General features: G+C 37.3%; 1 protein-coding gene across 2 annotated transcripts; it reads left to right on the plus strand.

The window, feature by feature from the left end:
* The first annotated feature begins 175 nt into the window (after positions 1–175).
* On the plus strand, positions 176–17,763 carry LOC131964065 (monoacylglycerol lipase abhd6-A-like). Of its 2 annotated transcripts, none has more exons than XM_059328402.1 (9): positions 176–272; positions 3,819–3,934; positions 8,561–8,720; positions 8,916–9,029; positions 10,536–10,668; positions 11,529–11,686; positions 14,782–14,836; positions 15,725–15,825; positions 17,167–17,763. In XM_059328402.1, the coding sequence occupies exons 2-9, from the start codon at positions 3,831–3,833 to the stop codon at positions 17,335–17,337; spliced, it is 996 nt and encodes a 331-aa protein (XP_059184385.1). In that variant the 5' UTR covers positions 176–272; positions 3,819–3,830; the 3' UTR covers positions 17,338–17,763. The 2 variants fall into 2 exon arrangements, with proteins under 2 accessions (XP_059184385.1, XP_059184386.1); XM_059328403.1 differs by having other exon boundaries at positions 231–272; positions 3,797–3,934.
* Positions 17,764–18,346: the final 583 nt, after the last annotated feature.

Raw genomic sequence — 18,346 nt, forward strand, 5'->3', positions numbered from 1 at the left:
GAGGTGGTGGCGCCCTCTGCTGGAGGATAACTGCACACACAGGATTCAGGGTTGTGATGTCTCCGACAGCCCCTGAACGCAGCGCCGGCCTCTGATTGTACTTTCCCTTTAAGAGCAGATGAGAAGAAAGTGTTGCGTAATTTAGGTGAAAGAGGAGAAAGAGGAGGAGGAAGAGGAGGAGGAGGAGGAGGAGGAGCAGACTGGATGGAGGACAAGTGTTGGTGACAGACCGAAGAGGACCCGGACAGGTTCACAGCTCCTTCCTGTTTCAGGTGATTATTATAAAGAATTATAATATTGATTATGTCTCCAGCAGCTGGTTGTGTTACTGTGTCTCTGTTGTTATTAATAACCTGCTGCGTCACAGCTACGTCACGTCTGTTTCTCATGTTTTCAGGTTACATGTGCGACTGAATGATATTTAATCTGCCGGTTTATTAATCTGATGATGATAATGTTAATGTGTCTCTACGTTTGATTCAGCAGCAGATTATAAAAAGAAACATTTCTTCTAAAAATAACAGGAAACTAACGATGATCCGCTTTAAAGGAAGTTCCGTTTTCCGCATATTTACTTTTCATAAACAGTCCCATAGATATCTATGAACAGATCTACCAGCACAAAGAGACTTTAACACTCTGAGGTTTATGTAACTGAACCGCAGCGTTTCTTTCTTTCTTTCTTTCTTTCTTTCTTTCTTTCTTTCTTTCTTTCTTTCTTTCTTTTCCTTTTTTTTCTGTCAACTCTTCTGTCAAGGTCCACTGATCCTTATCACGTCACATGCTTCTTTCTTTCTCACCTTAAATGACTGTATTCATCTATTCATGTTCACATTATTGTTATATTATTTAATTATTCAGAGATTGTACACAAAGGTAAGTTGACCACAATAACTAATTTTTCATGGAAAACAATTAACCTAATTTAAAAAAAAAAAAACACCTTAATATTACATATTTAAAGCTAGTTAAATTAAATATATAATACCAAAAATAAAATAAAAATTATAAAAAATAGTCCACATGTTCTATATTTAAAGCAAGTCAAATAAATATATCACAAATAAAGTAAAAACAATAATTAACGTAGTCTGCATATATCACATTTAAAGCAAGTGAAATAAATATATGTATATATAATACCTAAAATAAAATAAAATTAAAACAGTTTGCATTTTTTTATATTTAAATCAAGTCAAATTCATCTGTAAAATAATATAAAACTAGAAAATGTCCTCTGGGTAAAGTGTGAAAGGGCCACGGGGGCTACTGCCGGTGTGTGTACACTATGATGAGATTCTTCAGAGATTTCAAACAATTAATACTAGTAATGTTATGATACTATATAATATACAAGGAGCACACCTACAACAAGCATTCCTTTACAAGTATTTATTTATACAGCAACCTATGACCTTTAACCTCAAAATGTGTGTGTGTGTGTGTGTGTGTGTGTGTGTGTGTGTGTGTGTGTGTGTGTGTGTATCTGTAACTGTAATCACATCAAAGGTTCAAAGGCAATCAGAGCAAAGATCAAAGGCAGTCAGAACAGAGCAATCAACAGAATTAACTGCCACCTGAATCTTCTGGCACAGTGACAGCAGCCAGAGGTGGACAGACTGGAATTTCTGGCCTCGAACAGAAAGCATTTTTGGCAAAACCATAATACCTATCATTGATCCGACTTCACTTTGAGCGTCCTGAGTTCTTTCTGAACGTCTACATATGTTTTTTTGTGAAGAAAAATGAAGAAATAGCTTTGTTAGAGCGATCTGAAAAACTGTTAAATATGCTTTTCTACAGAAATCTTCCTGTGTTTTTAATATGGGAGCCAATGAGGCTGTTGGTGGTGTTGGTGGATCATCTGTGCGTCCTACGCCCAAACTATAACTCTAACAGCTTTACCAGAGGATTGTGAGGGAGAAGACTAATTTTCCTACGTTTCTATGTATAAATTATTTCTGTAGAGTGGAATTTGTGGCCTGGAGCGCAGTTTTCAAATTTATTTTTTGACAGTTTTTTCTCTCCCTCTACACTCTGGTGATGATGTCACACACTGTGACACGAACATTCCGTGCAATACACACCCATTATAATCTCAGAATTTCTCCAAAAATGATCATGGTCATTGAACAGGGATTGATAAAAAACTATATGACCTATCGAAACGTGGATTAATACACCGATACACAAGACTTGTGTCTACTGTTTAAAGTTTAAATGGAGTCTCTAGGTGAAATTATGCCGGAGAAGTAGACGTTTAAAAATCTACAATTATTGTTCTTTTTCGCTCATTTTTTTTCGGCCGTCCCATTCACTTCAATGCAAAATTTTGGGCAGTTTTTTGCAACTTACCTCGCGAAAAATTCGTATTCCGTAGAGAAAAGTAATAACAAAATTAAAAAATTAATATAGTCTACATATTCTATATTTAAAGTAAGTCAAGTAACAATGCAAAAAATAAAATAAAAATATTTAATATAGTCTGCATATTACACAATTAAAGTAAGTTAAATAAAAATATATATAATACCAAAAATAAAACAAAATAAAAAAATTATAAAGATAGTCTGCATATTCTGTATTTAAATCAAGTCAAATAAATATACCACAAATAAAATGAATAAAAACATTAAGATAAATAAATAAATATGAAGACAGTAAGCATAGCCCATATTTAAACCAAATTAAATATATAACACTAAACACTTGTTTCACATCTTCACATCTTTAAGAGCCTCAAACTGGACATTTTTAAAAGAGCAGCTAGCTGTAATTAAAGCTTTGGTCAAACGAAACATTGTTCAAACAAATAAAAGTATGATTGAAGAGGAGCAGGTCACAACACAGAACAGGGAACGTTTGGTTCTTCTGCTCATGTGTTCTTATAAAAGGACTCAGATAAACATAAAAGATATTTTAGAATATTCAGGCTTGAATCTTGGCAGGAAAACGAGGTGACAGGCACCATCAGTCTCTCTCTCTCTCTATCTATCTATCTATCTATCTATCTATCTATCTATCTATCTATCTATCTATCTATCTATCTATCTATATATCCATCTATCTATCCATCCATCCATCTCGAGGCTGGAAACACAAACAGTTTGTTTCTGTGCTGAAACATGAATCTGATATTCATATTCTCGTCTGATTCGTAAACAAGCTCATCTCCCAAAATGTGTCAAGAATTAATTTGTTTTGTTTTTTTCAAAATTTATTGAGTTTTGTTGGTTTTTTTAAAAACAGTCATAAAACCCTTCCCTCCCTCTCATAACCAACAGCCCTCTCAGAGGAAAACAAATAATTGAGTCAATAGAAAATAAAAAAATGAATGAAAAATGAAAATTACTGGGGGGAATAAAAAAAGAATAATAAAAAAAATTAAAATCGGAAAAAATATAAAATAATAATAATAATAATAATAATAATAATGATCAAATAAATAAAAATAAAAATGGGAAAAAATTAAATAAATAATAATAATAATAATTAAATAGAAAAATAAAATAAAAAAATAACACTAAATAATAAAAGTAATAAAATAATATTAATAATAAACAATAATAATAATAATAATTCATAGTTCAAGGCGGAGTTATAAAACGTGGTCACATCCTGTTTCTCTCTCAGTTATTTCATAACCATCGTTCTCTATCTGTGGTACAAGATTCAACCGTTCTGCAGGAGGAGAGTTTATCTGTTTATTTAATGTGATGAATTCTGATGAATGTTGAGACTGAAGGGACTCTGCTGCAGATGATGATGATGATGATGATGATGATGATGATGTCAGTCTGTGTGTTTTATTTTGAAAGGCCGGTGCAGCGATGGATCTGATCGTGTTGTCAGGAGGGATTCTGGCTCTGCCCGTCCTCGCCTTCATCACCTCCTGCCTGCTGTGGCCTGGAGCGCTGCTCAGAGCCTACAACTGGTACACACACACACACACACACACACACACACACACACACACACACACACACACACACACACTGAGCCAGGCTGGTTGGACTGGTTACTGGTTAGTTTCCAGTAAAGTTCTTTCTGTGTTCCTGTTTTTCAGAAAGCAGCAGATAAAACTAACTGACTGGCCGATATTATATACTTATATATATATAATATATATAAGTTAGTTCCCTTCTACTCATTACATGTCTTATCACTGGATTTAGATTAATTAAAGTGTCATTATGCCCAAATACACAGTTTCGCAATTAAATGGAATTAAATGGAAAAAAAACGGGTAAAAAATAGTAAAGCACATTATTATTTCTTGATTACGAGTCAAATTAAAGTTATTTAGTTGCATTCCTGAACAGAAAAATGAGTTTTAGTGTTTGAAAGGTAAGTTCGTTATTTGCCAAATTAATAAGAAGAACATTTTTAGTCATAAACAAGCTTGCAAAATATTATTAATGCAAACAATAACAATAAATAGTAAACAGCGGTATAAACTAGAAATATAAGAAAGTTATTAGCAAATAAACAAGTAAGAAATATTTTTAAAAGTATTAACAATTTACAATTTAAACAAGTAGAAATATAGAAAGTACTAACAATTGAAACAAAAATAAAATAAGAATCTATAAAATGCAGACAGTCAGCAGTTGGATATGGACCATTGCACAGAGAATATTGCACATTAAATTACATTTTTAAAAGTTTAAGATAAGATATAACTTTATTTATCCCGCAGATATACATAAAGATACAGACACAAAGACAGAATAAGAATAATATAAACAATAAGACACACATATATACATTCTATGCATTTTATATACATACATTTCTGATATTTGGCATTTCTTATAAATATAAATATTTTTGTGTCTGTTTTCCTGAGAGTACTTTGCATTTTACAGATATTGCACATTGGAGAAAATATGTTTGCATTAAATCATGTTGAGTGGATCTCCTCCCAGTAAGTCTTCTTGCCTGCTGAAAGTCTTCATCAACCCAGTTTTTCTCTCTTGGAGCCTGAAGCACAAACACAGAATGAAGTTCTCTGTTTGTCTCGTTTCACAGCTCAGATCATGAAACGCTCTATTCAGACAAACTGCAAAAAGCGAAGCAGAAAACCTCAGAAACCTCCGACCACATGTCTAAATGTTCTCCACCTTTGACCATGTGACCTCTGCTCTAGCGCCCCCTACAGGACGACACACAGCATTACACCACAAACACAGGCCGCAGAAACCTGCAGGGCTTTAACAGCAGACTGTGTAAATAATGGAGGTGGTCACCATGACGACACTGACTACAGCCTCTCTACACCTCAACCTGACCGGCTCATGTTAGCTGACTCAAAATGACCAAAAAAGACACAAAATCGCCCAAAAAATGACAAAAAAGACACAAAATAACCAAAAAGTTACAAAAAAAGACACAAAATTACAAAAAAAAAGACAAAATGACCCCAAAAAAGGCCAAAAAACACACAAAATGACCAAAAAGTTACAATAAAGACACAAAATTACCAAAAAGTTACAAAAAAAGACACAAAATTATCAAAAATAAGACAAAATGACCCCAAAAAAGACACAAAATGACACAAAAAAGAAAAAAATGACACAAAATGACCAAAAAAGACACAAATGTCCAAAAAAAGACACAAAATCACCCAGAAATGACACAAAATGACACAAAAAAGACATAAAACCACCCACAAATGACCAAAAAATGACACAAAATGACCAAAAAAGACACAAAATGTCCAAAAAAAAGACACAAAATCACCCAGAAATGACACAAAATGACCAAAAAATGTGTAGTGCATCTATAAGTGCAGGTCCATTGTGGATCTGGGGATCAGAGCATATGTGGACTGTGGAGGAGGAGGAGAGGGATCTGATCACTGACTACAGCCTCTCTACACCTCAACCTGACTCACTCATGTTAGCATTAGCTGTTAGCATTAACTGATGCTAGTTTAAATGTTGTTACTGACCTCAGTAAACTGAGCAGCGACTCCTTGGAGTGTCTGTTAGTCCAACCAAACGCTGAACAAGACATTTAATGAACAAAACCTTCAGATAATACGTCATTAAGTCAAAATACAGTCAAAGGGTCAAAGTTATGAGACCAAACCACTAAACCTCCTTTTATATATATATATACTGTATATATATATATATATATATGTATATAAATATATATATATATATATATATATATATATATATGACCAAAAATACGTAAAATGACCAAAAAATATGTAACATGACCCAAAAAGATGCAAAATGACTTAAAAAAAAAAGATGTAAAATGACCAAAAAAGACGCAAAATTACTTTAAAAAAAACAACATCAAATTATTTTTAAAAAGACGCAAAATGACAAAAAAAGATACAAAATGACTAAAGCGGACATATATGTATATATAACGTGAATGCTTGACTCGTTGCCGTGGATACGCATTGTTCTGCTTCTCTCCTGGTGACGGCTCGTCTTGTTAGTGACCTGTCAATCAAAGGTAGCCCCGCCCCAAATCATACGATTCTTTATCTTCTATTTCTTCTAAATGGGGCCATTATTAGAACTATTAACATCAGATTGTCTTGAAGAAGATGTTTTACTAGTGATTGAGACCATAGTGTTGTCCTGAAAAACATTTCTGAGATAATAAATCAAGGGAGAAGTTTTCTCATTTTGTATTGAAATGAATGGACCCAAATGCTTCTGCGCCCCCTGCTGAGTCTCTGGTAGAATGCAGCTCAAGGCTCAGACCCGGAGGTTACCGCCTGGTTTGGATTAGTCACACGGTCGTTTTTTTCCTGTTCTAGTAAACATGTTTTCCTCAAAATTGTTTACATTAAATAACAGAATTGTTGTTGTAGGTCATGAGGTTTGTTCCCATCTTCGGAGCGCGGTCCGTCCATTCGACAGCACGACTTATTGATTTCACGTTCTGATGTTTTGACCCTGATTCTGCTCTTAGATTTGCTTTGCTCCAGCCCTGTAAGATATGCTTTTATTGTGAAGGAGCAGGACCGCGAGGACCTCGTGGACTTTGTCTAAACTGTAAAAAAAAAAAAAAAATCCAACACGTGGACTGTTCAGTAGATTACTGCTATTACTTCACACACACACACACACACACACACACACACACACACACAGACTTAAGACACTTAAAATAATAAATGAACTCTTAAAACCAGATAAAGTAAAGCTGCAGCAGTGATGAACTGAGCAGAGTGACCTGATGATTATTTGGTTCTTACCAAGATTTAAAAAAAGTTTTTGTCTTTTTTTTTGTCTTTTTTTCGTGATTTTACGTCTTTTGTGTCTTTTTTTGGGTGAGTTTTTGTGTTTTTTGGTCATTTTACGTCTTTTGTTTCTTTTTTGGTCTTTTTTTGTCTTTTTTGTGTATTTTTTTGGTCTTTTGTGTCTTTTTTGTGTCTTTTTACATCTTCTTTTGGTCACAAAATGACCAAAAAAGACAAAAAATGTACAAAACCAGATAAATGAAAGCTGCCAGCAGTGATGAAATGGCCCGAGCAGAGTGACTTCTCACACACACACACACACACACACACACACACACACACACACACACACACTGCTGAGTCACTGTGATGTAATAGAGGTTTAATCATCAGCTGAAGAAACGTTACATGAGAAACACGTGTTACATCATGTAAACATTTAGGTTATAAATCCTCCTGTAGCTGATATTTTCAGATTTAACACTTTAGGAGAACGTCTCTGAAAACTAAACACCTTCAGGGGATTTTTTTTACTAGAATAGAAGCAGAAAAAAGCCCTCAAGCTAAAAAATAAAAATCCCCCTGAAACTCCCTGAACTCAGTAAACTCCAGAGAAAGAACAGAAAGAGAATAAACATGTTTTGCAGTGTTGGTTCACCACAGTCACAGTGTCTCCAAACACATTTAACCATACTGTTGGGATGCAAAATAATTAAAAAAAATAGTTAGATGTATTTTTTTTATTAAAAAAATAAATGTAAAATATTAAAAGCATTAGAAACCATTGCATTTTATATGTAGGTCTTTCCAATGTGCAGAAAAAAGTTTTAATGTGCATTTTTAATGAAAAACGAGTAAATTATCCTCATTGAACCAAATTCATTTGTTTGTCATTTTGTGTCTTTTTGTCATTTTTACATCTATTTTTTGGTATTTTTGCATCATTTTGTGTCTTTTGGTCATTTTCTGTCTTTTCTGATCATTTTAACATCTATTTTTGGTCAATTTGTTTCTATTTCGATAATTCTGTGTCCTTTTTTTGGCCATTTTTACATCTACAGTCATGGAAACATACTTGATAATAACCTTTAGTTGAACCAGACATTAAAATGAACAAGAAACTGAAGAAAACAAGGAGGTCGAATCTTTTTTTCCCCCATGACTGTATGTAAATCGCCTTCAAAATAAAAGCACTGCGTTTGTACTGATTTTCTAATCTCTGGGTAACTTCACATGTGGTCACAGAACACATTATAGCTGTAAACTAATTGAGATAACCAGTTGGACTAACTGGTGTGTGTGTGTGTGTGTGTGTGTGTGTGTGTGTGTGTGTGTGGTCCTGGTCAGGTACTGGCGCCGTAGACTGGGTCTGCTGGTCCAGTTCTCCCACAGCGGGACCTACCGGTTCTGTTACTGCAGCCGCGGGACGCCGCGGGACGACACGCCGTCGCTGCTGCTGCTGCACGGGTTCTCAGCCACCAAGGACATGTGGCTGCCCGTCGTCAAGGTAACACACACACACACACACACACACACACACACACACACACTCACACACACACACACACACACACACACTATATATACAGAGATGTGACTGAGTTCATGCTCAGAATCAGTGATTAGTTTGAAAACTCCTTTTATTCCAGTGTGTGTGTGTGTGTGTGTGTGTGTGTGTGTGTGTGTGTGTCTCCTCCTCCAGCACCTCCCCAGGAGTCAACATGTGGTGTGTGTTGACATGCCGGGACACGAGGGGACGAGTCGGACCGGAGCTGAGGACTACAGCATCCAGGGTCAGGTGACCCGGATCCACCAGGTCTGGATCTCCTCCTCCTCTTCTCCTCCTGCTGCTTCTCCTCCTCCTCTTCTCCTCCTGCTGCTTCTCCTTCTCCTCTTCTCCTCCTCTTTTCCTGCTCCTCCTCCTCCTCCTCCCCTTCTTCTCCTTCTCCTCTCCTCCTCCTCCTCTTTCCCTTCTCGTCCTTCTACTCCTCTTCTCCTCCTCCTCCTCCTCCTCCTTCTCCTCTTCTCCTTCTCCTCTTCTCCTTCTCCTCTTCTCCTCCTCTTTTCCTGCTCCTCCTCTCCTCCTCCTCCTCCTCTTCTCCTTCTTGTCCTTCTACTCCTCTTCTCCTCCTCCTCTTCCTCCTCCTCCTTCTCCTCTTCTCCTTCTCCTCTCCTCCTCTTCTTTTCCTTCTCATCCTCCTCTTCTCCTCCTCCTCCTCCTCCTTCCCTTCTCGTCCTTCTCCTCCTCTTCTCCTCCTCCTCCTCCTCCTTCTCCTCTTCTCCTCCTCTTTTCCTGCTCCTCCTCCTCCTCCTTCTCCTCTCCTCCTCCTCCTCCTCTTCTCCTTCTCGTCCTTCTACTCCTCTTCTCCTCCTCCTCCTCCTTCTCCTCTTCTCCTCCTCCTCCTCCTCCTCTTTCCCTTCTCGTCCTTCTACTCCTCTTCTCCTCCTCCTCCTCTTCCTCCTCCTCCTTCTCCTCTTCTCCTCCTCCTCTTTTCCTCCTCCTCCTCCTCTTCTCCTTCTCCTCTTCTCCTCCTCCTCTTTTCCTCCTCCTCCTCCTCTTCTCCTTCTCCTCTTCTCCTCCTCTTTTCCTCCTCCTTCTCCTCTCCTCCTCCTACTCCTCCTCCTCCTGTTTCTCCTCCTCCTCTCCTCCTCCTCCTCCTCCTCCTCTTTTCCTCCTCCTCCTCCTCCTCCTCCTCCTTCTCCTCTCCTCCTCCTCCTGTTCTCCTCCTCCTCTCCTCCTCTTCCTCCTCTCCTCCTCCTACATCAATTAATTTCTCTGTGTTTTTTGTAGATTTTCATGAGAAAATCTTGATGTTGAAAATGCGATTAAAATAGTTTTTAGCCTTAATTTAGTTGGTTTTAATATTTAATGTGTAAACAGGAAATGGAAACACTTTTTCTGAATAAGTTCTGATGTCGTGGACATTTAAGGGACAGCTCAAATCTATCTATCTTCTGTGTGGTATTTATTGTTGACCTGCTATCTCCCCCAGAATAATAATAATAATAATAATAATAATAATAATAATAATAATAACTGGTTAACTGACGGACTGATCAGCTGTTTCTGCTCTGAAGGAAAACCTAAAAGAAGAAGAAGTTGTTGAAGACTTCTCTCCATTTTCTCTCGTCTGATTAACAACAATTTGTTGTTGTTTTCTCTTCTTCTTCTGTTTAGTTTATTCTCTAAACCAGCTGATGGAAACATCCCTAGTTGTATTTTCTTTAATGCAACATTTCAAAACTTCAGCTTCAGTCGAAGCAGAGCTACAGATCCTATCTGACTCCTCTGTCTGTCTCTTCCTGTCTCTCTCTGTCTCAGTTCGTGCGGAGCGTCGGTCTGGATAAACGGCCGTTCCACCTTGTCGGGACGTCGATGGGCGGGAACGTGGCTGGAGTCTACGCCGCCCGTTACCCTGACGACCTGTCCAGCGCCACCTTGGTCTGTCCAGCAGGTAAACTCACCTGACTCCTCTACTTCCTGTTTCACTGTTTAAACCTGAAACTGATTCAAGAAGCACAATGACAGAATGTTCTCCTCCTCCTTCTTCTCTGCTCCTCCTCCTCCTCCTCTTCCTACTTCTCTCTCCTCTCCTCTCCTCTCCTGTTCTTCTCCTTCTCTTCCTCCTCTCCACCTCCCCCTCCCCCTCCCCCTCCTCCTCCTCCTCTTCCTACTTCTCCTCTCCTCTTCTTCTCTTCTCCTTCTCTTCCTCCTCTCCTCCTTCCTCTCCTCCTCCTCCTCCTCTCCTCTCCTCCTCCTCCTCCTCTCCTCTCCTCTCCTCCTCTCTCCTCCTCCTCCTCTCCTCTTCTCCTCCTCCTCCTCCTCCTCCTCCTCCTCCTCCTCCTCCTTCTCCTCCTCCTCCTCCTCCTTCCTCTCCTCTCCTCCTCCTCCTCCTCCTCCTCCTCCTCCTCCTCTCCTCCCTCTCCTCTCTCCTCCTCCTCTCCTCCTCCTTCTCCTCCTCTCCTCCTCGTCCTCCCTCTCTTACTCCTCCTCTCCTTCTCCTCTCCTCCTCTCTCCTCTTCTCCTCCTCTCCTCCTCCTCCTCCTCCTCCTCCTCCTCCTCTTCCTACTTCTCCTCTCCTCTTCTTCTCTTCTCCTTCTCTTCCTCCTCTCCAACTCACCCTCCTCCTCCTCTCCTCCTCCTCTCCTCCTCCTTCTCCTCCTCTCCTCCTCGTCCTCCCTCTCCTCCTCCTCCTCCTCTCCTCTCCTCCTCCTCCTCCTCCTCCTCCTCCTCCCTCTCCTCCTCCTCCTCTCCCTCTCCTCCTCCTCCTCCTCCTCCTCCTCCTCTCCTCCTCCTCCTCCTCCTCTCCTCCAGGTCTGGTGTACCCCACAGACTCTGAGTTCATCAGTCGTCTGAGGGAGATGGAGAACTCTAAGGAGGAGGGTCGGATCCCTCTGATCCCGTCGACTCCTCAGGAGCTGGAGGACATGTTGAAGCTCTGCTGCTACGTCCCGCTCAACCTGCCCCGACAGGTACCCATCAATCAATCAATCAATCAATCAATCAATCAATCAATCAATCAATCAATCAATCAATCAATCAATCAATCAATCAATCAATCAATCAATCAATCAATCAATCAATCAACCAACCAACCTCCCCTGACAGGTATCAACCTATAGCACTTTTCATACAAAAGATATTTAACACAAAGTGCTTCATATAAAAAAGGGAAATAATAATAATAATAATAATAATAATAATAATAATAAAACATAGAAACCATCCCATTATAAACAAAGCACAAACTGAGGAAACACTGGAGGAAGCTTAGAAATTAATTAGATAAAACAAAAAAAATAATAAAGTAAGGTAAGATAAAATAAAAGCAAAAGTAAACAAATATTTGGAAAGTAAAGCATGATAATATATATATATATATATGTATATATATATATATATATATATATATATAAAACTAGACTAATAAATAATAGCAAATAAATAAATAAATAAATAAAAGAGAAGATGTTATAACACTAAGATGCATGAGCAGAAAAACCTCTAAAAATGTTTCCAGTAAAAGCCAAATTAAAGAGAAAAGTCTTCAGTTTGCTGTTAAAGAGCTGAAGCGTCTCTGAGGGCCTCAGGTCTTCAGGTCTTCCACCAACGTGGACCACAGAGAGAAAACGAGGCCTCACCGTGAGGGTTTATGTTCTAACTTTAATATTATTAAAGACCAGAAGACCTGAGGGTCCTCATACCAGATAAACAGGCTGGACTAAGACCAGGAAGAGATTTATAGACCAGGAGAAGAATCTTAAAGTCGACCGGTAGATTCAGATTATCCATCAGCAGCATCATTCCATCATCATCAGTGCAGCAGCTGTTTTTACACAAACTTTGCACGTTTATGCAGGTTTTCTAAACAGAAAAACCTCCTAAAATAGCTAATAAACTCCTTTCCTATGGCAGTAAACATGAAGGCCTTTCTGGTTTTGTTTTTTTCTGTCCCATTCATCGTCAGGAACCTTCCGGTCCTGTCCCACTACCACCAGACTAGTTAACATCTTGCTCAGTTTAAAGGATCTTTGCTCCGTGTTACAGAGACGATCCTACATCATGATGTTTGACTTGGAAAGACTTTTTGTTTCAGCTGATATTTAACTTAAACAGCTCTTGGTGTTCTCCTTCTTCCGTGAACAAGGTTAAATAAACTTATTCATAAGTAAAAGAGGTGAAATGTTACTGTTTAACATCCTTTAACTCCACCCGTGTTTTATGACTTCATTCATTCATTAACTGCTTATCCACACGCGGGTCATTGGGTGAGAGGTTGGGTCCATGTTCTCATTCACTCCTACGGCCAATTAAACCCAAGTGTATGTGAGGCGTACTCTGATGCCACTGTGGGTTCTTTCAGCTTGTGTGACAGAGAGCAGAATGGTTCAACTCTTTGAGGCTGGTTTGCACGAAGGGAAAACGCAGATATTTCCATGCTGTTTTGCCTCTCATTTACACGAAAACCCAGTTTTTATCACAGAAAACGATTATTTCTAAAAAACTCCGGGCAAAGTGGAGAATTTGGAAAACTCTGGTTATGTGACGTCAAATATGAATTTAAATATATTACATAGTATTTTCAGTTTACACTGAATGTTATCACATAACTTACAAAACGTGTCTTCAAAGTCAAGCAAAAACATATAAGCTACATAAACAATTGCCAGAATATTTAGCTAACAGATAATAAACATCATCTTGATACATTGAAGTTAATTAATGCGTCTCAGTCGCTAGTTATTGTTAATTAATTTATATGCGTCAGATGATGTTGTACTATGTGCAAAGTATATATAGCTATACCATTCAGAAAGTTATACATTTGTTTATTGTGTTAACCCTTTGATGCATAACATGGTCTCAAGTGACCCGACAGAGTTTATGTTCTATATCTTTGCAATAAATTATTTTCATCATTCAGTATTCCAGGTTTTCCTCAATTAGTTTGTTTCTGATCAACATACATCCTAATTTTATGTTTTCCTTTATTATTTATATATATATTATATATATATTTTGTGTCACTACTCTTCTAATGCACAGCATGAGTCAAAAATGACCCGTATCCATTTTAAGCTAAGTAGCTTGCTAAGATAGCTACTTAGCTAACTTCTTGGCTAAGTAGTTAGCTAAATAGCTTGCTAACTACTTAGAAGCTACTTAGCCAAGTAGTTAACTATGTAATAATACAAAACCTTTTTTTCTTCATAAAGTATGAGAAGCAAAATGGAAATAATGATCTGTTGTTATCAAAAACAATATATTTAAAGAATACTTGGAATATTCAATCATAAAATATGTTGATATCAAAAGATAGATGATAGAAAAACACAGCAGCATTAAATAACATGAAGGGAATGAATGAGGGTCATTTTTTACCCATGTTGTGCATCAAAGGGTTAACAGACCGACAGTCTGCTATAATCCTTTGTTATTATTTATAAATTGTTTTTAAACTGCAGCGCTGAATTTAAGCAGGACGTCCAATCAGGCAATGACACAGCTGCACACTGAAGGCTCCATTAGTGGAACTTCTCTGGCCTCAGCTCTGGAGGACCCGACTCTGAAGGAAGGATCCTTGACTCTGGGATACAGCGTGGGTTTTTATCCTTTTAGGAGCGCCTGAACCAGGTGCTCCAAACCTGCACTCTGCTGATGATACCTTCAAGGACACATAGGAAAAACAACAACTGGTCAACCACATCAGCACATCAACACTCGCTTGCTGCGAGGCGAGAGTGCTCACCAATACACCTCCGTGTCAGCCATGTTTTATGACTTGTAATTTTAATAAATCAAAGTTCTGGTTGGTGAATAATGACATAATAATATATTCAAAGAGTGGAATTAATTCTGTAGAGTCTGTTTGATGAGTTAATTCACATTTTAAAGGACTGGAAAATGAATTCTTCAGCTGCTTCTTACTGACAGAGGAAATCTTCTGTGAACATATCGATACATTTTAAGGAGTTAACAAGGAAAACATCTACTCCTGCTAAAACATAATTTATGATTTATGATATTGTTTCTGTGTGTGTGTGTGTGTGTGTGTGTGTGTGTGCAGGTCCTGAGGGGTCTCCTTGCCAACAGGATCCCCAACAACAGTTTCTATAAAGAAGGTCAGTGTGACAGCAGCTTCCTGATTTTATCATGAACACTCAGTTCTTATCACTGTTTAAACATTAAAAGCCTCCAGCAGGTTTCATGTTTCTATCAGTCGATAGTTCATTGAACAAATAACGGTTTGAGTTTTGCAAGAGTTGTTTGATTTGGCAGAATATGTAAATATGTCCAGGTGAGCAGGAAAGAACAGAATAAACCAGCGACCGTGGGTTAGGGTTATTTATTTAGCTCCTCGTTGTCTGATCTGAACTTACTTGAAGGTTAATTTGTTGTCGATAGAAACACAAATATTTACTTGTTGTCTTGATAAATTCAGAAAAAAATATTCCCACAGTTTTAATTCCATAACAGAATCCACAGAAAACTCTCTCACTTTCTCTTTATAACACTTTTACTTTATGTTAATAAATCCAGTTTTTCTGTCGTGCTGTTTTTTTTTTTTAGTTGCTGTTGCCAGTGAAACTTAACACTTCCTGTCCAGATGTTTCACATTAAAAGCCTGCAGCAGCTCTGCTTCTGCAGAAAAAATGTTTCTTAGCTTCTTGGTTATAATTTATAGAATTGGCTTACAAGGCAATACGTTGTTTGTGGGAGAATATATATTGAAGTCTGAGAATATTTATTAAAAGTCTGAAAATATATATAGAAACATGAGAATATATATTAAAACCTTCAATATATATTCTCAGGTTTTCTATCCATATATATATAATAAATTCCTGAACGGCTTGCCATAATATAATATTATATATATATTATTCATCTCTTAATAACCTCTTAAAAATATTATTTAAGAAAGTTTTATGTTTAAGAAAGTAGCTGTTATATGCTCCTCTGATTTATTGTGTGTGTGTGTGTGTGTGTGTGTGTGTGTGTGTGTGTAGTGTTCATGGAGCTGGTGGGGGAGAAGTCTCGTCATTCTCTGCAGGAGAACCTTCACCTGATCAGCTCACCTGTTCAGGTGATCTGGGGGAAGGAGGACCAGGTAAACACCAGCCACACAAATATTTTATATTCAAGGAAAAAAGAGCTAAAAACCTTCAACCAAAAATATGTATTGAATATGTTAACATGCTGAAGTTCAGCAGGTTTAATGTTCATCATGATTATTTATTATATTGGCATGTTAATGTTTGTTAATAACCATATTTAGATATTAGTTTAGCAGGTACTTGGTCATAAATCAAACTATTGGAGACCAGTGGTGGAAAGTAACTAAGTACATTTACTCTATTTAGTACTGTACCTAAGTATAATTTTGAGGTACTTGTACTTTACTTGAGTATTTCCATTTTTATAAAACTTTATACTTTTACTCCACTACATTTATCTGACAGCTTTAGTTACTTTACAGGTTGAGATTTAACATTAAAACATGATTCATTTAAAGTGATTAGACTTTAAGTATATAAATAGTTAAAATGAGTCCTACCTTTACACATTAAAACACTGCTGGCATAAAAGCATCAATAATAATAATAATCCAATAATATATTGAGAATATAGGGAAATATTGTATTTTTTACTTCACTGCAGTTGTTTTACAGCTTCAGTTAGTTTGCAGATTCATATATTAATGCAGAATGCAACTAAAATTCAACAACTAATGAATTAAACAGAAAACTTTTTTTAATTAAACCTCCACCACCATAACGGTGTATTAAGTAGTTAAAATGAGCCTTTTCTCTACACAATAAAAATTCTGCTTGCATAAATGCATCAATAATAATAATTAGGGCTGCACCGATTGCAATTTTCTGGCCGATTACCGATTTTTAAAAAGCCTGACCTGCTGATTCTGATTTTGGCCGATACTGATTTTTTTTATAACTCATCGCTGAACCTTTAATGTTTGAATCTTATTTTATTCAAAAACAATAACACAGCAGTATTTTTCTTTAACAAATAAAGGAAATCACAATGTCTGAGGTAGTTAATAAAATACTTAACTTAAAATAAATACTTTCAGACCTTTGCGGAGGGAGATAAGAACGTAAAAGAATCGGCTGATCTCTGATTCCGCAAAATTAAGGAAATCGGTGCCGACCGATCGATCGGTGCATCAATAATAATAATCCAATAATATATTTATAATGTATAAAACAATCTGAGTGAGTTCATTCTGCATAACAAGTGCTTTCACTTTTGATACTTTAAGAACATTTTGACGCTGATACTTTTGTACTTTTACTTCAGTAAGTTTTGAATGCAGGACTTTTACTGTAGTGGAGTCATTTCACAGTGTGTATTAGTACTTTTACTGCAGTAAAGGAGCTGAATACTTGTTATTATTATTATTGTTCTGATATTGTGTGTGTGTCCTCAGGTGGTGGACGTCTCCGGGGCCTCGGTGCTGCAGGCGGAGCTGACTAACTGTCAGGTGACGGTGTTGGAGGACTGCGGTCACTCGGTGGCGTTGGAGCGTCCCCGGAAGGCCGCCACGCTCATCATGGACTTCCTGTCCAGACAGGAAGTCAACACCAAGAAACATTCCTGAAGAAAACCTTTGAACTGTCTGACGTGGAGCAGAACGAAGGTGGTGGTGATGAAGATGACGGTGATGAAACTCTTCTTCTGTTTGATAAGAGAGTTCTCCATCACCACGTTTATATCTGTGACAGCAACAAAAAAATGCACAAAAGTGGGACAGAAATTCAAATATTGCTGAAGTTTTTAAGCCTGCAGTCTCTGTTTCTAGACGTTAATGTTAAATAAAAACATTCCACTTTGGGATTTTGCACATTTCTCTTTCAGAAAAACTGTATTTCAGTCACAACGTGTGTTTAAAAGTCTCCTGCTGCGAACCGACTGCATGTTTAATCTCATGAAAACTCTTTAAGAACGGAGAATGAACTGTAAGTGGATGAAGTTTAATAAGTGAAGTGATTCAGTAACGCCAGCACATGTACAAAGATCGTCTCTGGACGACAGAAATAAAACAAGAATTAAAAACAATATGTAGTTTCATTGACTGACTGGAAACTTCTCTGTTGTTTCTGCTTGTAGTAATCAGACTGTTGTAATTCTCCAACAGGCCGCTGGGCGGCGACACCTGCACAGCGTCATCAGGAACATCAGAGACTAGATATTTATAAAGATGTATCACTCTGCAGCAGAAAGTTACACCAAACTGAAGACTTTTTCTCTGACAGGATAGAAGAGTATGAAAGATAATTTCTCAGGAAAATAATATTAATGTTTGGTGTGAAAATATCTTATTTCGGGCCATGTATGTTTTATTATGACGAAACCAAGTGAAATAAAACTAGATTACAAATCAGATAAAAAGACAAAAAACAAATAAAACTGATAAAAAGTATAAAATCAATGAGAGGGATATCATGGCAGAAAAATAATAATGAAATTATTATTTTTTTGTCAGAATTAGTCTGTTAAACAAAACAATAATTCACTTAAATTATTAAATAATAAACTTAATTATTAACTCCATGCAAAGCAGAAGTGACCCTTGTTTTTACAGATTTTTGTGGCTTTTAAAAAAATAA

The sequence above is a fragment of the Centropristis striata genome, chromosome 3 (genome assembly GCF_030273125.1).
Source record: "Centropristis striata isolate RG_2023a ecotype Rhode Island chromosome 3, C.striata_1.0, whole genome shotgun sequence".
NCBI lineage: Eukaryota > Metazoa > Chordata > Actinopteri > Perciformes > Serranidae > Centropristis > Centropristis striata.